This window comes from Argopecten irradians, chromosome 1, assembly GCF_041381155.1.
Source record: "Argopecten irradians isolate NY chromosome 1, Ai_NY, whole genome shotgun sequence".
Lineage (NCBI taxonomy): Eukaryota > Metazoa > Mollusca > Bivalvia > Pectinida > Pectinidae > Argopecten > Argopecten irradians.
Window position 1 is genome coordinate 9559676 of NC_091134.1, and position 20782 is coordinate 9580457.

Below are 20782 nucleotides of genomic sequence, written 5' to 3' on the forward strand. Positions count from 1 at the left end.
AAACCAATTTGATTAATTCTAATATTTGAAAAAAACAAAGAAGTTAATTAAAGCTACATATATTGTTAACACTCCGAATTCGATTACAACAAAATGCATCTATAGTGTTAAATTAAAACGTATCTTTTCTTATCCCTTTACTTTTATATGGTACCATCTAGCTATAGATACTCTACCCATGTGGATATAAATGTATAAATCTAAAAATAAACCTATATCACAAGGTTAACAAAGCGTCACGTGTTTCTGTGCCTTGTATAACACATACACACGTGTGTATACACACATTCACACTATACACACACAGCGAGAAGGTATATACAACAGCCATGGCCGCAGAGTTCAAAACAGACGTAAAACATGACTTTGATTTAGAAGTTGTTCGAGACTCTTTCAAGAACTGTCACTCGCAAGACAACAGCTTAATCCTTGACCATTACGTCAATGGATATCAGGAATTATGCAGGTAATTTTAGATATATTAAATGAAGCGCAGCTCTAGATGTTTTCTACCGACACGTTTTTATCAGCTGATCATCATTGTATAAGTACATGTACATGTATCTGTATCTGTTGTTCACAAGTCATGTGAACCTAACAAGGGTACATCATGAACAGACGTCGTGGTCCAATATATGGACACAATATAAATGTTTTGTTCCTAAAAATAGCCTATTCAAAGCTTTTCAGAAATCTCATTGATATGCCTTGATAAAGAGTAATTGACTAAAATCGAATTCGTTACTTTATAAGGAATTACAATGCACATTTAGATGCAGCTGTGTAGTATACATGCACAGCTGCATCTAAATGTACCTTTACACAATATTGAAAATTAAAAATGTAGACATATTTTGAGAGAGATAATATAAGTTATAGAAATTTCTTGTGACAAATCATGAATACTCTAATTGGGCTATAATATGCTAGCTACATGTATATAGATTGTGAACATGTCATTATAATACATGCAAGTAGACATCCGCGATACTTAAGGGGTTAATTTCACTGTCTTCGTTATAAAGACAGTGAATGTTTATGGCTAGATGGTAGAGATAAATGCCTATTGATGTACATTTACATACAAATGTATAATGCTACTCACAATTATGTATGTATGTGTCATGAACTTGTATCCTACAAACAAACAGAAAAAAGGACTTATTTTATAATACTATATATAGGATTGTGGTGGTTTTGTCATCGCCATACAGGGGTTTCAATATCAGGCGGTACCCGGTACTTTTTGCCGGTTAAACCTGGTTGTGGTACCGCCTGATTTGGGCTAAATTACATTAGATAGCATACAGATGGTATAGAAAAGTACCCCCTGAAATTGCAATTGTACCGCCTTTCCTGAAAGATAATGAAACCCCTGGCCATAAGAGGCTAATGTAATAGATATTCAATTATAGGTTGGTTAGGATATTACTATCACAATTTTATATGCAGATGTTCATGTACGTGTGCATCCGCAATACTCCAGGGGTTTCGATCACTTACGATCTCTACACGATCATTAGTCATCGGAACCCCGGGCCCTGGAATATCGAGGATGGTATACATGTGTGTAATACTGCGACCCATCCGCGGTATCCCAGAGATTACTACCACTGCCGTTATATCCGCGGATATTACGACAGTGATAGTAATTGTATGTAACCCCTGGGGTGTCGAGGACGACTGGGACACTGTATGACACACTATACACACCTACATATATATACACACACATACTGTATACAGGTATCAGTTACACGTAAAAAACAGTTCATTGTACTTATATGTATAATTCTCATGACCACATAAGTTCAGCACGGACTGATACAAGTGATTTCCTAATCGAATCTCTGACCCATTTCGTTATTAATAAAAAAATCCATTGTACAAGTATGTATATACAGTTTTGCTTGAGTACAAATACCCAAACGAGAGCGTTATTTGACACGGAATGCTGGTTGGTGGTCTGATAGTGTGATACCAATCTCATTTCACTATCATTACGAATCGATTTATTATACATCATGTCACAGGGACCTGGCACGAAAATTTTTAACCAACAGTATACATATATGTATGATACTATAATATATATATGTATACTGTCGGTTAAAAAATCGTGCCAGGTCTCTGTGCATCATGTGTGATGGTGTCGATGTTTATTGTAAAGTTGGCTTATCGACACATTTCTGAAAGAAGACGTAATAAGAATATTTACATTAATATGAATGAAAATCAAATTTAAATGTCACGTTCTTCATTTCAGAATGTGGACCTTAAAGTAAAATATAAAAAACAACTCAACTTATTTAAAATTCATACCCGGAGTGTCATTGAAATGTCAATATGCTATCGTACAATTATGTTTACCGTTACGTAGCTAAAAAGGAAATATCTGTCTCTTATCTAATGAAATTGGAATATACCATGGCTTAAATGTCCATGATTAAATATTCATAAGGTAAGATCGATAGTAGACAAAGCCCACAAGTTTCCTGTCGAACTTGTTTACTGTAGCAGTGTATATATCAGGATGCGTGATCGAGGAATACTACAAAACATCCTGTTTGTAAGTACTTATGTACTAATAGTCGATGACACCCGCATCCTAGTCGCTAATTCGTACGTCCTTCATATACTCTCTAACTATATAACTAAATAACAACAAACTAATTGTATGCAATTAGCTGCTCGGCCTTTAGAATCATTTGTACCATCCGCGAGATCGTTTAATGGCCCACTATCACTCCGAAACGTCTTTTGATTTTAAAAATGATAATATAAAACAAGATTAACGAATTGAAATTATCTTCATTTTCTACTGGAGAACATTACATTAAATGTTAATTTTCATAAAACATGTTTTATATAGTTTACATTATCTTTAACAGTTTTTATCAAATATTTGTTTCCTTTCGCAGGTTTTTCAAGCTCTCCGGCAAGCTGTTTGGATTTGTAGCAAGTGATCTGGAATCCAAAATAAATATTCTGAAAACCCACCGGAAGTCAGAAAACGGAAATGCATATGAAACAATTCAATCCATGATTGACTACGAAGTGACCAATAAAATAACGCAAACTTCCGGAAACCCACCATCCGGGTCACGAACGCTCTTGCGACTCCACAGGGCTCTTGGATTCATCAGTGAATTCATGGACAGAATTGCGAAAAGCGACGATGAAGCGAAGACGTCCGTAATAGCTTCAGAAGTGTACAAGGGAACGCTTGGACTGCATCATCCATGGGTTGTTCAAAAAATGGCTGGACTAGCGATGTATATGCTACCAAGCAGAAAACAACTAATTGACACAATGTGTAAACAAAACTATGAAAAGGCTCTGAACACTTTGCCCCAAGTGGTAACAACGCTAAATCCGGTTTATTCTATCACTCAAGAACTTTATGAAACTAATGATTTGTTGAACCTACCCTGATCAAATCGATCAGAATTAATCATCTTTATTTTACTGTGATATGTGTATCATCATCCATTTTTCTTGATCTCAAGATGATTTTTGTCTTCATCACAAGACAGTTTTTCTAAAATTCAATTTGTCTTGATCCCAAGAGTTTTTTTTTTCTAAAATTCAATTTGTTTTGAACTCCAGATACTTCAAAAATTCATTTTTTCTTGACCTCAGGATGGTTTTTGAAAATTCAATTTGTCTTTGATCTCAAGATATTTTTTTTCGAAAACTCAATTTGTATTGTCATGTTCACACATTCATAATGTTATCACTAGAAATGATATTACATGTACTCGTAGAATTGTCGTCTAGTTCGTAAAGTTATATATTTTTATACCAATGACGCCATTTTCCACACCCAGTTGTATAATGTGGGTTGCAATGGGATGCTAGATTCGATTTTGATATTGTACACTTTATTTTTTGAAATTGTTGATTTTCAGCTTTTAACTATCGTGTAGGATGCATATATATTTATCCTTTAAAATACGCTGATTTATTATGTTGCCATCTTTTAGTGTGGGCAAATTCTAAAAAGAACTCCCACAATAAACCCACAATCAATTATTCAGTACCAGCTACCAACACAAGTCTACTTCACGAAAAGCTTTCGTATGATTTTATACTGACAGGCATTTTATTTTTATATCATTATGAGAATTCTAAAGTTCACTACTGAGTCCCACTATTAGCCCATTATACATGTAGCTCCTACCGGCGATTCTACTTGTACGTTCCTTCGAGCGTGAAGTTGGTACTTTTCATGATCATACATATTTCGCCACTTCTGAATGCGACAGAAGAAATGAGGAGTAAATAAATAATATGTTATAAGTATAAGAAGCGGTTTGGAATTGTTATAAGTACAATAAGCGGTTTGGAATTGTTATAAGTACAAGAAGCGGTTTGGAATTGTTATAAGTACAAGAAGCGCTTTGGAATTGTTATAAGTATAAGAAGCGGTTTGGAATTGCATGGACGAAATCACAACGTATATTGGCCATTATTTAGGTCATCTGGACCCGATCTGTGATTGGTCAGTTAAACAGATTGTAGTAGTTCTCCTTTTGTGGTGTTTTAGTGTTGCAAGATTCATCTTTGTACTGTTTTTGTGAACACATTCCATTCGGTTTTGTCAAAAATGTTCAATATGACATCCTGATCCATGTGTTGTAGTGTTCAGATATTACGTACAATATCGATGACATCATTCTAACGTTGCAAATGGTGTCGGTGTCATTTTGACATACAATGTACAATGTATAAAATGTTTGTTTTAATCATTTGCTTTAATCATTAAAGTGTTATATTTTGACAAATGAACTGGTCTTGATTAATTTATATCAACGAATTATCATATAACTAGCCCGTCTAGCCATGTCATACGGCCTTGTCATCAATATCATAAGACACGTGTAATAACACTAGGCCCATTGTGACGTCACAGATAGTTTGACGTCATAATCTTTATATAACGTCACATGATTGTCTCAGTAGACGGAAACGTCACATCTGGGTCCGGCACCATAAAGAAATAAAATTCTCAGACAGATTTTATTCTCAAAACTTAAACTGAGCCAGATTTCTACTGTTTTATATAGAGACAAAATTAAAAAGTTTTACTTCTATTTCTATGAGTAAAAGTTATATGATAAATTTAATCTTACACTCGTGACTACATGTATGTAATATGAAATTTATCATGCTCGTTAAATAATTTGATATTAAAATTTCGATATTCCAAATAAAATGTGATCTCAACGGTTTTCAAATAGATGTGTAACAAAATAATTCGGAGTACGTCAAGATTCTGTTCTTGACCCCTCCCCAAATGATGAACATGTACTGTAAGTTCCATTTGCTGGCTCACTGATTTGATAGACAAATGAACAATTATAATAAATAAAGGTTCGACTGTTGCTGCCTTGCGAACGAGGCATCAGAGGATATGTTGTCGAATCCATTACCTTAAGCGTAAAATACCCTGCCCGCTACCAACTTCCAATTTTGATTATCGATAGTATAATATTGATTCTGACATTATTTTACCATATATAACATTGATATTAACACTAGAATTACTAAAAATCGATTTTCGCGATTTCTCGTAAATTTCTAGTCAGCATAATGTGATTGACTGAAGTGTACTTGTTCGATGTCTTTGGACGGCATATACCTCAGTGAGATAGCGCTATAAAAAGGAAAAGAGTCCAACTATCGCAAGGAGACCAACACGAATGTATACCGCAGTCTCTCAAAACATAGACATTAACACACTGCAACACGTTGCAAACATGTGTGGTCGTCTTGGCTATTATTACTTTTAGTGTACATGTACAAGAACGGAAAGTCAAACCTTTATCAATTACATTTAATTCAACATGTATCTCATGTATGTACAACGTGTAAAGCCAGAGATTTAAATAGTTTAAATCTCTGGTAAAGCTAAATGATGTAATGTAGTACCATATGGCAAGTGTTACAATATGTACAATGTATTTATGTGTACATTTGTTTGCATATCAATCAGTACTTTTCACCTTATTATTACATGTACAACGAAGCTATAGTATTTTTTTTCAACATGGTGTTTTTAATATAAAAAAAGTCGTACATCTGTACATGCAAACATGTTTATTTTCTCTATCGAATGATGATATTGTGCATTTTGTCCGCGTGGACCCTTGCAGTATCTTTTAGCTTAGTTTTTAATTTGTTGCTTCGATATAATTTTAACATGATTGCTTTACTGTCTTATTTTCTATTAAAAAAGTCTTGCAAGATTACTGATTACTATGGCAATATTATTTTTTGTGAAGGGAAGTAACTATTCCTAAGTTCCTGCCAAGCACTGGTGATCATGTCAATATTTTCCACACTTTAGTATTCCCCACTTATCTCCGTTCGGAACATCTCGTATTATTTCACTCCACACATCAGATAGGTTAATTGTGTTCCGAAAGAAACAAAGATGGTGTACTGTAGGCATGAAGGTAACGACTCAACAAGTTTTAATGCTTATTTTGTTAAACAGACAATATGCTATTGTATATTTAAACCATGTAAGTCCACACAATATATCTCTTTTATTAAAGGCGTTAAAATGTCATATCGCTCACTTGTACCAAGCCTAAGTTATCAGCTAATTATTAGTGGCTTTTGTCGATAGATTTCGACTTTCTGACTTTGACCACAGGCGTCTGCTTCTGGTTTCATAAAAATATAATAACCTACCCCTACTATGAGTAGGGGTAGGATATTTTATTTTTCCAAAACCAGATGCAGACGCCTGTGCTTTGACAGATCTCGAGCAGGGCAAAACTCCGCACATGTAACAGTACACTCCCGTACATGTGTACATTATATGCGGGATAGTCCTGCATTGGAGTAATAGCTTTAGGCCTGAGTAATCCTTTAAAGTCGTTTTAACATCTTTATCATAATTTCTTCATATCAAAATCACTAATACAACTTAAATTATTACTCATATTTCATTGTCCAAATTTTTGTAATTTATTTTATTTAAAAACAAAAACACCCCTAAGTTGGGTAAAAAAGAACATATTTAAAACTCAATGTAAAATCTGTGACCCCTTTAAAAAAAAGAAAAAAAGGTTAAAACAACAGTTGTTTTTATTGCTGTACATTTGAACTGTATGCAGATTCATTTCACAATCATTTCACAGTATTCTGCATTTAGGTAACTTATTCATACACATGGACATCTATATGGAGGACTGCAGTTACCTACAGTATAAGCGAGTTTAAAATGTGCCGAATCTGTTTACATGACAGAGATTTCCATGTTATATGTAAATCCATTCATTCCGACATATTACCACTCTACATTTAAGGGTTTTTAGTTTGAATTCTACATATAGAGCTGTTGTCAGGCACTTGGGCAGTGACAAAAGGTTTTTTCTAGTTTACATTTTAGGTCATCTGACCCGAAAGGTCAGGATGACCTATAGTCGCATGTTTCGTCCGTCAGGATGACCTATAGTCGCATGTTTCGTCCGTCATCGTCCGTAGTCCGCCGTGCGCTGTGCGTTAACTTTTCACATTTTGAACTTTTTCTCAAGTTCTACCAGTGCGATTAACTGAAACTTACATGAAGTGATCCTGACATGGTCCTGACAAAGTGTTCTTATTTTTCGGGTGGTTCTGAAATCCAAGATGGCCGCCACAGCCGCCATCTTGAAAACACATTTTGAACTTCTTCTCTTTAAGTTCAACGAGTGAGATTTGGCTAAAACTTGCATGAAACGATCCTGACATGGTCCCCACAAAGTGTTGTTATTTTTTGGGTCAATTTGAAATCCAAGATGGCCGCCACAGCCGCCATCTTGAAAACACATTTTGAACTTCTTCTCAAGTTCAACTGGTGCGATTTGGCTGAAACTTGCATGAAATGATCCTGACATGGTCCTGACAAAGTGTTGTTATTTTTCGGGTCGATCTGAACTCCAAGATAGCCGCCACAGCCGCCATCTTGAAAACACATTTTGAACTTCTTCTCAAGTTCTACTGGTGCGATTTGGCTGAAACTTGCATGAAATGATCCTGACATGGTCCTGACAAAGTGTTGTTATTTTTCGGGTCGATCTGAACTCCAAGATAGCCGCCACAGCCGCCATCTTGAAAACACATTTTGAACTTCTTCTCAAGTTCTACTAGTGTGACTTGGCTGAAACTTGCATGAAATGATCCTGACATGGTCCCAACAAAGTGTTGTTATTTTTCAGGTCGATCTGAAATCCAAGATGGCCGCCACAGCCGCCATCTTGAAAACACATTTTGAACTTCTTCTCAAGTTCTACTGGTGCGATTTGGCTGAAACTTGCATGAAATGATCCTGACATGGTCCCGACAAAGTGTTGTTATTTTTTGGGTCAATCTGAAATCCAAGATGGCCGCCACAGCCGCCATCTTGAAAACACATTTTGAACTTCTTCTCAAGTTCTACCGGTGCGATTTGGCTGAAACTTGCATGAAATGATCTTAACATGGTCCCAACAAAGTGTTCTTATTTTTCGGGTCGATCCGAAATCCAAGATGGCCGCCACAGCCGCCATCTTGAAAACACATTTTGAACTTCTTCTCAAGTTCTACAAGTGCGATTTGGCTGAAACTTGCTTGAAATGATCCTGACATGGTCCTGACAAAGTGTTGTTATTTTTTGGGTTAATCTGAAATCCAAGATGGCCGCCTCTGCCGCCATCTTGAAAACACATTTTGAACTTCTTCTCAAGTTCAACTGGTGCGATTTGGCTGAAACTTGCTTGAAATGATCCTGACATGGTCTGGACAAAGTGTTGTTATTTTTAGGGTCGATCTGAAATCCAAGATGGCCACCACAGCCACCATCTTGAAAACACATTTTGAACTTCTTCTCAAGTTTTACCAGTGCGATTTGGCTAAAACTTGCATGAAATGATCCTGACATGGTCCCGACAAAGTGTTGTTATTTTTTGGGTCAATCTGAAATCCAAGATGGCCGCCACAGCCGCCATCTTGAAAACACAATTTGAACTTCTTCTCAAGTTCTACTGGTGCGATTCGGCTGAAACTTGCATGAAACGATCCTGACATGGTCCCGACAAAGTGTTGTTATTTTTTGGGTCAATCTGAAATCCAAGATGGCTGCCACAGCCGCCATCTTGAAAGCACATTTTGAACTTCTTCTCAAGTTCTGGCTAACACCAGCATGAAATGATCCTGACATGGTCCCGACAAATATTGTTACATCTCTTGTTGATCCCAAATCGAAGATGGCTACCATGACACTATATCTAATTAATTTCCTATATGTTAAGGCCATTGAGCCTCCTGTTTGAAATAAAATTAAATTAAAAAAGAAATTGAAAATGATCCTGACATGGTCCTGACAAAGTGACACCTTATATTATTAATTTTACTATTGCCAAGGTAGTCAGATGACCGTTAAGGCCCTTTGAGCCCCTTGTTGTAATTCACCTATATTTACAAAAAACTACATGGGTTTGGTTTTATTAGTTTAACGTCCTTTTAACAGCCATGCTTATTTATGAACATGCTATATTTGTTGGTGGAGAATACGTAATCAGACTAAAAACACCGACCAACGGTCAGTACCTGGCAACTGCCTGCACATGGGATTTGAACCGATAACCCAAAAGTGTGTTAATATGTTGGGACATCTTAACCACTCGACTACCGTAGCCCTACCTACCTAATATATGCTTGCACTTGGCATGTCCTTTTAATGAACCTCGGTCACCTACCATGAAGTTCGGTATATAAAACGTGCACATTGTATATATGCATGTAAATAAAGGAAAATATCTCGCTACAGAAAGTTAATGTACAAAATGAAATAGTAAAGCAATAAAAGAAAAAAATAGACAAATCAACAAATCATTCACAAAAAATGTTAATAAGTTTTATTAATTTTTTTCCCCTAACTCCCTACATGTATTGTTAGTTCTTTAACTTAATGTTTGTAGGTTTGAAGCCCATGTGAGAGAGTTGTGAGGTACCTGTGGGTTAATTGTCAGGTTTCATTGGGACTCCAGATTTAAAGCCCTTTTCCTCTTTATTGGCATTTCTGTTAATGTGATTATTATAATAAATTGTCCGTATTATCAAACTGGCCTCTTGTTTAGCATTTTAGTCGTGGTGGTGGCATCCAGTGTGGTACAGAAACTGAATGAGCAGAGCATCAGAACATGTATGCTTATATTAATTAACTTGAAATGTTGTTGGAGTAGTGTTCGGAGGCGCCAAGGCTAATACATGTCTAACCATGTAATGTTTACTTTTCTACATGTAAAAAGGTAAATGATTAACAAATGTTGACTATAACAATGATATTATTTAAAGATTGTTCTTCTTTGACCTGGTATTAAAATACTTTATGACATAAGTTGAAATGTAACGAACTGTCAATATTTATAGCTTTTTTTTTTTTTTTTTTATCTTTTCCAGGTTCTGGATATAATAGAAATGTAGCACAGACTTTTTAAATGGTTGACCTTCAGTTCCTGATCAATACTTGGGATGGTTATCATTATACTATTTCCTTCAGAGAAGGCATAGAAACAGTACACAATATTCCAGAAATTGTGTGGAATTTCAAAAGATAACAAAGAGTGGGAAAACCCCCCCAGGAACTCCATCATTATGCATTCAGATCTAAAAAAAGAAAAAATTCTACTGGAAACCAAATTACAATGAAGCCTGCTGTACCACCATCGAACGTTGACCCCGCTTTGTTAGACTATGTAAGAACTGATGAAGGAAAGAAGGCATATAAGTGTGACAAATGTGGAAAGCTCTTCACTCGTACGAATGACCTACACGATCATGTTAGAACTCATACAGGGGAGAAACCATTTCAATGTACTTTCTGTGGAATGGCATTTAAACAAGCCAGCTATATGAAACTACATATGAGAACACATACAGGAGAAAAACCATTCAAGTGTGACGTATGTGGTAAGACTTACGCCAGGTCTACTGACCTACAGAGACACTCCCGATCTCATACAGGTGAGAAACCACACCAGTGTGAGATTTGTGGCAAATGCTATACCATGAGACGCAATCTCATCATCCACACCAGGAGCCATACTGGAGAAAAAGTCTACGAATGTGACACCTGTGGTAAATCCTTAAATTCAGCACTAAGTTTAGAGGCACATATTCGTCTACATGATGGAGTGAAGTCGTTTAAATGTGACACATGTGGAAAAGAATACGGGATGGCTCAAAGCCTCAAAAGACACAGAAAGATACATTCCGAGGTGAAACAGTGCAACATATGTAATAAAAGTTTCACAGGTGTAAAGAAACTCCAAGAACATCTTAAAGAACATGAGGGGAAAAACCCGTTAACATGCAATATCTGTGGTAAAACATTTAAATCATTAAGATTCTTACAAATACATTCTCGTGTACATTCTGAAGATAACAAACTGCTGGAAAAACAAAAGCTAACTAAATTGATGGAGTGTCAAATCTGTGGCCAAAGATTTCGGAAACAGAAATGCTTGGATGCTCATCAGAATATTCATGCCCCAAAGGCTAGTTTACAGATAAAAAAACAGACTGTGAAAAACAATGGAGAGAACAGTTTACTTACTCGATTTCTGACATATGTTACTGAGGATGACAGATATGTATACGTCCAAATGGAAACACACGATTCAGAAAATACTCTACCACTACAACTTCAGACGCGTGTCTCAGGAAATGACCCACTAGCACAATTTGAGCCACTTATCTCTGGAAATACTGAGTCAGTGCAACTTGAGACAGTGTCTAGTGTCTCAGAAACTACCCTACCATCTGCACAATGTGAAACACTGCCAGTGCAACTCCTGACACGTGTTTCAGAAGACTGCTTACCAGCACAACATGACGCACCTGTCTCAGGAAATGTCATGCCACCACAGCGTCAGACGGAAAATAGCATAGAACAACATTTTGAGACACACACTACAAATCTTACAACAAACATTTCTGAAGACAATTTTCCAGCACAATCTGAGACACATGTCATAGGAGACACCCTATCATCTCGCCTCATAGCACATACTTTAGGAACACAATCTGGGGTATCTGTTTCTACAACAGAGAGCCTTCTCATACAAGTAGAGGCACAGACTGCAGAGGACAAGACTCAAAATTCAACAGAGGCTAAATATTTACGTGAAAACTTGCCATGTGTTACAACCAGGGAAAATGAGACACCACTAGGATATCAAATTAATGATGCACAAGTGACAATGGACAATTTAACACCAATCACACATCAATATCAAATAATGGCTCCAAACTTTGGGATATTTACTACAGAAAATAATCAAACACAGGTATCTCCGCATCAGGTGTCTCCGCATCTCGAGACACTGGTTTTGATAGAGGATGTTGGACAACCCATAGAAGGAAACCTTAACTCTCATGTTACGGACGAGAACATTCAACTTGTGTCTGGAAACACGGGAGATTGTTTACAGACATCTGATGATGCTCATACTACATATACAGTGGAGAGTCTACTGACCTATCTGGAGACATATGAGGACCCTCAGCACAGAGGTCAGACCAATTTCACAGGGGAGGTTACTTACAGTATAGAGAATACTGGAGATAGTAGGACATCTGAAGACATCATCAAAGCACATGTTAATGTGAAAAGCCAGTTACCGGCTTCAGACTTTGAAAAGAACATTAGTAGCCAGGAGACACTGTGTTTGATATCATCTAACCTAGAGAGGCATATAAGTGACAGTGCATTGATGGGAACTCATCTGGAGGCACATAGTGTTGAGGATAGTCAGAAAATAGTGGCATTAGACTCGGACACACATATCATGGGCAGTGGCCAGTCAACTGTGGCATCACTCCTGGAGACTCATATCATAGGAGATAGCCGGCCATCAGAGGGACTTCACTGTGACTCACACATGTTGGTTTCAGACCTTGAGTCACATATCATAGGTGACAATACACAAATGGGGCAACAATCTATTGGAAAACAGCTTGATAGAGAGGCAAGTCTATCTGATCCAGTTTTTAGCTCACATGTTATTGGAGATAGTTTACTTCAAAATCTGGAAGTGGACAATATAGGAGAACACAGATTCTAGTCAAAATTTTGCATATATCTTATACCAAACAATATATATGATACATGTGCCGAATAAAAGTGTTTATCAAAATTGAAGCTGTTTTTAAGTCATCTGACCCAATGGTTTGGTCAGGACGACCTATAGTCATTATGTTTTTTTTGTGTCCTGCGCTGCTTGCCATTCATCATGTGTAATGCCTAATTTTTCATTAAAACGCTTCTTCTCAGTAACCAAAAGGCCAAGGGCGCTGATAACAGATATTTGAGATAAGAGGCTACACAATTTGTTCAAATGAATGACCTTGACATGCATTTAAGGTCACACAGGTTAAATAGGCTAAAGATTTTTAACAACTTGTGAATGACTAAGAGGCCTAGAGACATATGATTGGGCTGGTATACATAATGTAGCATGCTGGAATGAAGTGCTACCAACTGTGTTCATATGACATTGACCTTTATCCTAGGTCATAAGGGTCAAAGAGGCTAAAATCTTTTAGAGACTTTTTTGTGAATAATTCTGAAATAGGCCTAAAAACCTGATATTTGGCCTGTAGCATGCATGAAGGAAGAGCTAGCTAACAACTTTGTGCAAATATTGACATCCTTGACATCCACACTAGATTACAGGGGTTGAAATAGGCTAAAACATTTTTGTCAACAAATAAGAGGCTTTGATCTCAGTTATTGGACCTGTATATATATTACATGCTGGAATAAATTGCTATAATGTTTATTCAAATGAATGACCTTGATTTTCATCCAAGGTCTCGGAGGTTAAATAGGCTAAAATATTTAAGCGATTTCTTGTCAACTACTTAGAGGCATACACATCTCATATGTGGCCTGTATAGTACGTAGCATGCTTGGATGAAGAGCTCTCAAGTTTCTTTTCAAATGAATGACATCGACCTTTAACCAAGGTTACAGGGTTCAAATAGACTAAAATCATTAAATGACTTATTATCAATAACTATGAGGCCTGAAGACCTGATAATAGGACTATAGCATGCTGAGATGAAGAGCTACCAAGTTTGTGCAAATTAGTAACATTAACCTTCATTCAAGGTCACAGATTTCAAATAGGCTGAAATGTGTGATCGACTTCTTGTGAGGAACTAAGAGTCATATAGACCTAATATTGGGCCTGTAGCACATTTGGATAAAGAACTACAAATTTTGTTCAATTGGAAAACATTGACCTTCACAGGGTCACAGGGGTCAAATAGGCTAAAATCTTTTAAACAATTCTTGTGAATCATTATGATGCATAGAGGCCTGATATTGAGCCTGCAGTAGCATGATGGAATGAAGGCGTAATTAAAAAATGAATGGCATTAACCTTCACTCAAGGTCGCAGTGATCAATGTCACGGGTCAAAGGGTATAACATACTTCTTATCAATGACTAAGAGGTCTAGAGACCTGACATTGGGTCTGTGACATGCTGAAATTAATTAAAGGACTATCTTACTATCAAGGTCACATAGGTAAAATATATACATGCATGCCAATGGAAATTTTCAAACCACTGAAGTATTCAGTAATTCGGCCTTTAGTATGCTAGACGAAGCAAATCAAATTTGTTCACTAGAATGACCTTGACCTTCTTGGTCAAATATATGAGAAGTTAACAATTTCAACTGAAAGGTTTACTAATATACGATATCTTATTTTTAAGTCAAAGGATAGAGGAGCATTTTAGACCATTCAGTATTATGAGTTTTTTCACTCTATTACTGTTCACTTCTACTTAATGTATTTTATTGATGATCAGGTGGCTGGTAGTAAGGCCCATAGGGCGTTTTATTAATTATGTCACCCAATTTACTTTTACATTTGTGTTTTGTTTAGCGTCTTGGCATTTTCAAATTCTTCTCAATAATATCTACCAAAGGGACTTGATATTGAGCCTGTAGCGTACTTGCGGGAGGGCTATAAAGTTTGAAGATTGGATGCCACTGACCTTCATTAAAGTCAAACGCTTTACTAAAGTCTTAAAACAACTTCTTATCAATATCTAATAGGCATATAGACCTGATATTAGGCATGTCGCACACTGGATGAAAGGTTACCGAGTTTCTTCCAATGAATTACATTGACTTTTATTCAAAGTCATAGGGCTCCACCGCCGACAGAGCATAAATGATATCAATCTCTTCAACAATAATTGGTGTTTAATCGTGCATATATATGTCTAATTAACACATTTTTTGTAACTTTAACTTGAAGTGAAATTAGAAGCTCAAACTTTTCAATGGTGTAAAGTAAGTAACTTTTGTGATTGAAGAAAAATACTAAATCGTCTACTCGTATTTTTGATAGTGAAAAAATGTCATTTGTCAGCGGTGGAGCATCTTTAAACGACACTTTCAAAATCTTGGCCGTTAAGAGACTTGATGTTGGCTCTGTATCAATGTGATCATAAGATGAAGGATTTCCAAGTTTGTTCAAATAAATGACATTGACCTTCAAATTCATAGCGGGTCAAATAGGCTGAATGTTAAATCGACTTATTTGCAGAAACCTGATATTGTGATGATGCATGCTAGGGTGTAGAGATACATATATATTGTATCGTATATAAAAAAAATCATACACCTTACTAATAAGCGAAAAACTTAGCGAAGTACTCGGATATTGGGCCAACAACATGCTACGCGAATGGCATTGACCTTCATTCTGACATACATTTTGTATCTATACTAGAAAACAAGCTAGGGCCGAGTTGTTCAAAATATTCTTGCATTATTACAATCGCGACATCTTGGAAACATGTCCAGCAATATTCGGAAAGTATTGTGATAGATTTCCGGAGATTGCTAGAAATTTCTTCCGATATATGTTGCGATTGACGTGATTTGAAAAAAAAAATACATTTCTTATTTAAGTCATTTATATGTTCTCTGACATGGGGAAATAAGTAAGTAATGCAACAGTAAACACTAAAGTTCTTTTTTTATAAAATCAACTTTTGATCGTCTGGGTCCAGGGCGTTTATTCACATTCTCAAGAATTAATTCTGTTGAGTTGTGAACAAATTATCATTTTCGATAATGTATATCCCCACGAGACATTTAGAATTACTCGGTTGAATCACAACTCGCATACATATTTACATGTTCATGTGTATATTCCCTACGACTAGGATTTAATACAAAAGACAGAAAGACAAAACCAACTTTTAATTGATTATCAATATAATTCTAGAGGCTGGATAGTATTATCACATTTCAACTTAAAAAGCTGTTATCACACTAATTTCTGTTTTTAACTTGGATGTCCTCCAAACAGACTCAACGGTTTTTGGCAGCTAATGGTTGTTCCCATTAAACGATATATCGGGGTTATCTCCTTTAACTTGTGACGATAGTTATCTGGTAATCTATAATCGCTACACAAAGTAAAAAAAAAATCAATTTACTTCAAACGCATACATGTATTTTCGCAGTATTTTTTTAATAACTAATATTTTATTCTATGACCTTTGAATATTAATAAGTGTCGGTTGGCAAAGTGACACAAAAGTTTTTCACTTTCATTAGGTGATTCACACATATGCAATTGTTGTAGGTATTCTACTAACCTTTTTATTTACGCATTGTGTGGTTTTATTTTTATTTTGTGCGTCTATGGTATTTTCAAAATTTTTACGAAGACATATACATCTGTATTTGCGATAAACGTTTCTCACTGATAATATAGTGCATCCATCGTCATTGCAATATAAATATTCGCTTAAGTTTTACTTCGTTTTCGAGGACTCTCGCGAAGTTAAAGACGTTTACAGGTGATATATGATATAGCCTTAGCGGTAGGTTGTAAGCTGAACGCGTATTGTAATTGCCTCTGACATAAACCTCATCCTAGGCCACCTACTTTCTGTCTGTATAATACTCTCTCTGGTGATGTACATTATATTTAAATAGGGTACTTCATGTCATCTTCCTGGTGATGTATCTAAATACACTTCAGGTCATCTTCCTGGTGATGCAACTAAATGCTCTGCATGGGTAGTTCAGGTCATCCCTTCTGAGATATACTTCATATCGTCTCCCTGATGAACTTTCAATACATGGTTTCTTGAGGTCATCTTTCTAGATCTATCTTAATATGGTTACTTCAGGTCACCTCCCTGGTGATTTAAATATATATATGTAGTTTCTTCATAGTATTACTTCAGGTCATTTTTGTATTTGGTTACTTCAGATCAGATTTAAATATCATGGTTACTACAGGTCATCTTCCTGGTGACCTATCTATATATGGTTACTTCAGGTAGCCGCGGAGTAGAGCTGATGACTATATGACAAGGACTACTTTAATTATTACATTTTGTACGCGGGACCATACTTCGCGCTAGATATACGACATAGACTATATGACAAGGACAACTTTAACTATTACATTTTGTACTTTAAGTCATACTTCGCGCTAGATATACGACATATACTATATGACAAGGACAACTTTAACTATTACATTTTGTACTTGGGGCCATACCTCGCGCTAGATATACGACATATACTATATGACAAGGACAACTTTAATTATTTCATTTTGTACTTGGGGCCATACCTCGCGCTAGATATACGACATATACTATATGACAAGGACTACTTTTATTATTACATTTGTACTTGGGGCCATACTTCGCACTAAATAGACGACATATACTATGTATATGACAAGGACTACTTTAATTATTACATTTGTACTTGGGGCCATACTTCGCACTAAATAGACAACATATACTATGTATATGACAAGGACTACTTTAATTATTACATTTTGTACGCGGGACCATACTTCGCGCTAGATATACGACATAGACTATATGACAAGGACAACTTTAACTATTACATTTTGTACTTTAAGTCATACTTCGCGCTAGATATACGACATATACTACATGACAAGGACTACTTTAATTATTACATATTGTACTTGGGGCCATACTTCGCGCTAGATATACGACATATGACTTTTTTATACCTCAAGTGAGAATCCTACATTCTGATTGGTAGAGAGATATTTGGTATTTTACACTATCACACGGCAGGTAACATTAGAACAATAGGAAACAATAGACACGTTCGTAGCAACCCCCTAGCAACGGGTGATAGTGTATTTAACAGTGCAAAATATTAACCGCCCGAAAAAGATGCGCACTCGTTTCTTTTTTCGACGCCATCTTTGTTTTTTGAAGCGACGCTTCAAAATTTATATGGAGCTATTTAGTAATAGTTTAGCCAAATTAGTCTGTTTATCAATAAAAAAATAATATTAAGGAAGGAGCTTTCCGTTCACGTCTTTTAGGTTACCGTCAAAGCGCTATATGTTGGTTTTTATGAACCCGTCGGTGATTAGGTGAACGGAAGACATGCGATTTCAAGCGTCTTCGTGACGTTGCTAATGTTGCAAACAGACGAGAGGACGAAACCAAAATTCATTGAGATTTACAAAAACCTTAAGATTTAAACAAACACAGGAGACAAGACAACAAGAATTTTCACTAAATGCGTATTGTGAGTATTCTTTTTTATAATGCAATGATAGTTAGCGCTATTGAGTAGAAGCTGATAAGCTATTCTACTGCCGACGGTGATTGTTCGACTTTTGCTAAAATCAGTTCATTGAGTTAAAATGTTTCAATAGATTACAAATACTTGAAAACTACTTTTGTTTCTAGACTTTTGGTATAATAAAATAAATACTTTCGCCTCGGGTGACAGTGATATCCTCGGGGTGACACTAGGCACTGTCACCCTCTAATGCAGGTAGCATTTATATATTATTATACCTCAAGCGAGAATCCGTCATTCTGATTGGTCGAGAGATATTTGGTATTTTACACTATTACACGGCAGGTAACATTAGAACAATAGGAAACAATAGACACGTTTGTAGCAACCCCCTAGCAACGGGTGATAGTGCATTTTTGTCAGTATACAGTTATTGAATGGGTATGAGGGAAATAGCATAGCACTTTTATTGTCCCCCGAGACATAAGCGAAGCCGAGGGAAATAGTTGTGTCAAGGGGGACAATAAAAGTGATATTTCCCGAATAAACCCATTCAATAAGTGTTTTATCATACCGTTGAGACAAATGCTATAACATATAACCCATTGATATTTTCACTTGTTCCACATTCCATATCATCGATAGTGCCCAGTGATTTTTCTCGTAGGTAGTCCTTTAAAATATTAACTGCTGTTTTTACAACTTGCTGTGTATTTCCACTGTCCCTTTAGGTCAACAATTTTTCGAGAGATTCCTCGTCTAGGCCATGTTGTACAAGTTGTCGTCTGCAGCGTCTTATCTAGATCACCTGATCTCTTTGTGTTTTTTCGTTGGAAATGAGATACAGTCAGAGAGGTTCCGAATGAAGTACTCCCAATGCGTTATCCAATCAAATTCATGATTAAGCAAAAGTCCGCGAAAATTTGAATGCAGGTAAATAGCTCATTTTCAGGTTAATAGTTCGAATGACTATTTACCCGGTAAATAGCGGTTTAAAACGACTGGATTACGATTGGATTTGAATAGCATTTCTATTCTCTACTCTTTATATAGTGAAAAGGAAGCAAAGGTATAATGATTAGCGCTACTGAGTAGAAGCTGATATGCTATTCTACTGCCGCCGGTGACTGTTCGACTTTTGCTAAAATCAGTTACAATGTTTCAATAGATTGCAAATACTTGAAAACTAGTTTTGTTTCTAGACTTTTAGTATAATAAAATAAATACTACCTGCATGTATATAGAGGGTGACAGTGCCTAGTGTCACCCCTCGGAATATCACTGTCACCCTCGACTTCGCCTCGGGTGACAGTGATATCCTCGGGGCGACACTAGGCACTATCAACCTAAAAAAATGAGGTCTGAAATCCGGATTTTAATAGTGTGTGCCCGGAAACCTGTCGTTTTGAGCTTAACTCTCAAGATGCAGATAATGCAAATGGTCTTAAACGATCGAAGAGATATCAAAGTAAGAGAAAATAGCACCGATTTAAAAAGAAAAAGAAATCAAGTCCCACGCGCAGATTTCTACCTCCCATGACCTGTGCGTAACGTGGTGACATTTAGGGGACTTCTGGTGACTGTTTAGCTTGTTTGCAGTGTGTACTGTTTGTGATTATCGTGAAAATGGCATCAAACCGAAATCTAGATGCAAACTGCTTTCATAAATGACATTTGTTATAACCTACTATCAGAATTGAGTCGGTTCAAATCCTGCCGGCCGTGAATGGTATAGAACTCATATAGGCATTTTAAGTTGTCGAATTCTTGAAATTGAAAGAAGGAGTCACAAAACATATTGTAGTCATATGTAAGTATGAAGTAATTTTAGAGATGATGCTCTACATTATCGAGACCAAAAATACGGTCATAAATGTCTACAACGAGTAAAAAACACACTCGAAAGTAATAACAAACAATTTGAATTGCTTTATGCTTTATATATATCTAAAGGTATAATAGTGACATTACATAAAGGTTACGGAAAGTCAAAAGACGATCAGCTACAGAGGGATAACGCTATTACCAGTATTTTTTAAGATTTTTGAAATGGCTATAGCCAATAAAATTAACAAAATAATTGATTCTGATGTATTTCTTAACAAGCAGCAATCAGCGTACTAGAAAAAAAACCTTATGTAGTCTTTGTACAAAAGTCAATTTACAAGAATGTATTT

The 20782-nt window shown here is 36.2% G+C and overlaps 2 protein-coding genes across 2 annotated transcripts; both read left to right on the top strand.

Annotated features, from left to right (window-relative positions):
- Positions 1-292: 292 nt before the first annotated feature.
- LOC138316945 (ceramide-1-phosphate transfer protein-like) lies at positions 293-4791 on the top strand. Its single transcript, XM_069258586.1, has 2 exons — positions 293-466; positions 2922-4791. Exons 1-2 carry the CDS (start codon positions 330-332, stop codon positions 3433-3435), a joined length of 651 nt encoding a protein of 216 aa, XP_069114687.1. The 5' UTR covers positions 293-329; the 3' UTR covers positions 3436-4791.
- Positions 4792-6402: 1611 nt separating this feature from the next.
- On the top strand, positions 6403-13172 carry LOC138316956 (uncharacterized). Its single transcript, XM_069258593.1, has 2 exons — positions 6403-6461; positions 10435-13172. Exon 2 carries the CDS (start codon positions 10680-10682, stop codon positions 13098-13100), a length of 2421 nt encoding a protein of 806 aa, XP_069114694.1. The 5' UTR covers positions 6403-6461; positions 10435-10679; the 3' UTR covers positions 13101-13172.
- Positions 13173-20782: the final 7610 nt, after the last annotated feature.

Bases quoted from the DNA above. Each gene is read 5' to 3' on its own strand.
- LOC138316956 (XM_069258593.1), top strand. From the start codon at position 10,680: ATGAAGCCTGCTGTACCACCATCGAACGTTGACCCCGCTTTGTTAGAC.
- LOC138316945 (XM_069258586.1), top strand. From the start codon at position 330: ATGGCCGCAGAGTTCAAAACAGACGTAAAACATGACTTTGATTTAGAA. The intron at 467-2,921 runs GTAATTTTAGAT...TTCCTTTCGCAG, and splicing joins GGATATCAGGAATTATGCAG to GTTTTTCAAGCTCTCCGGCA.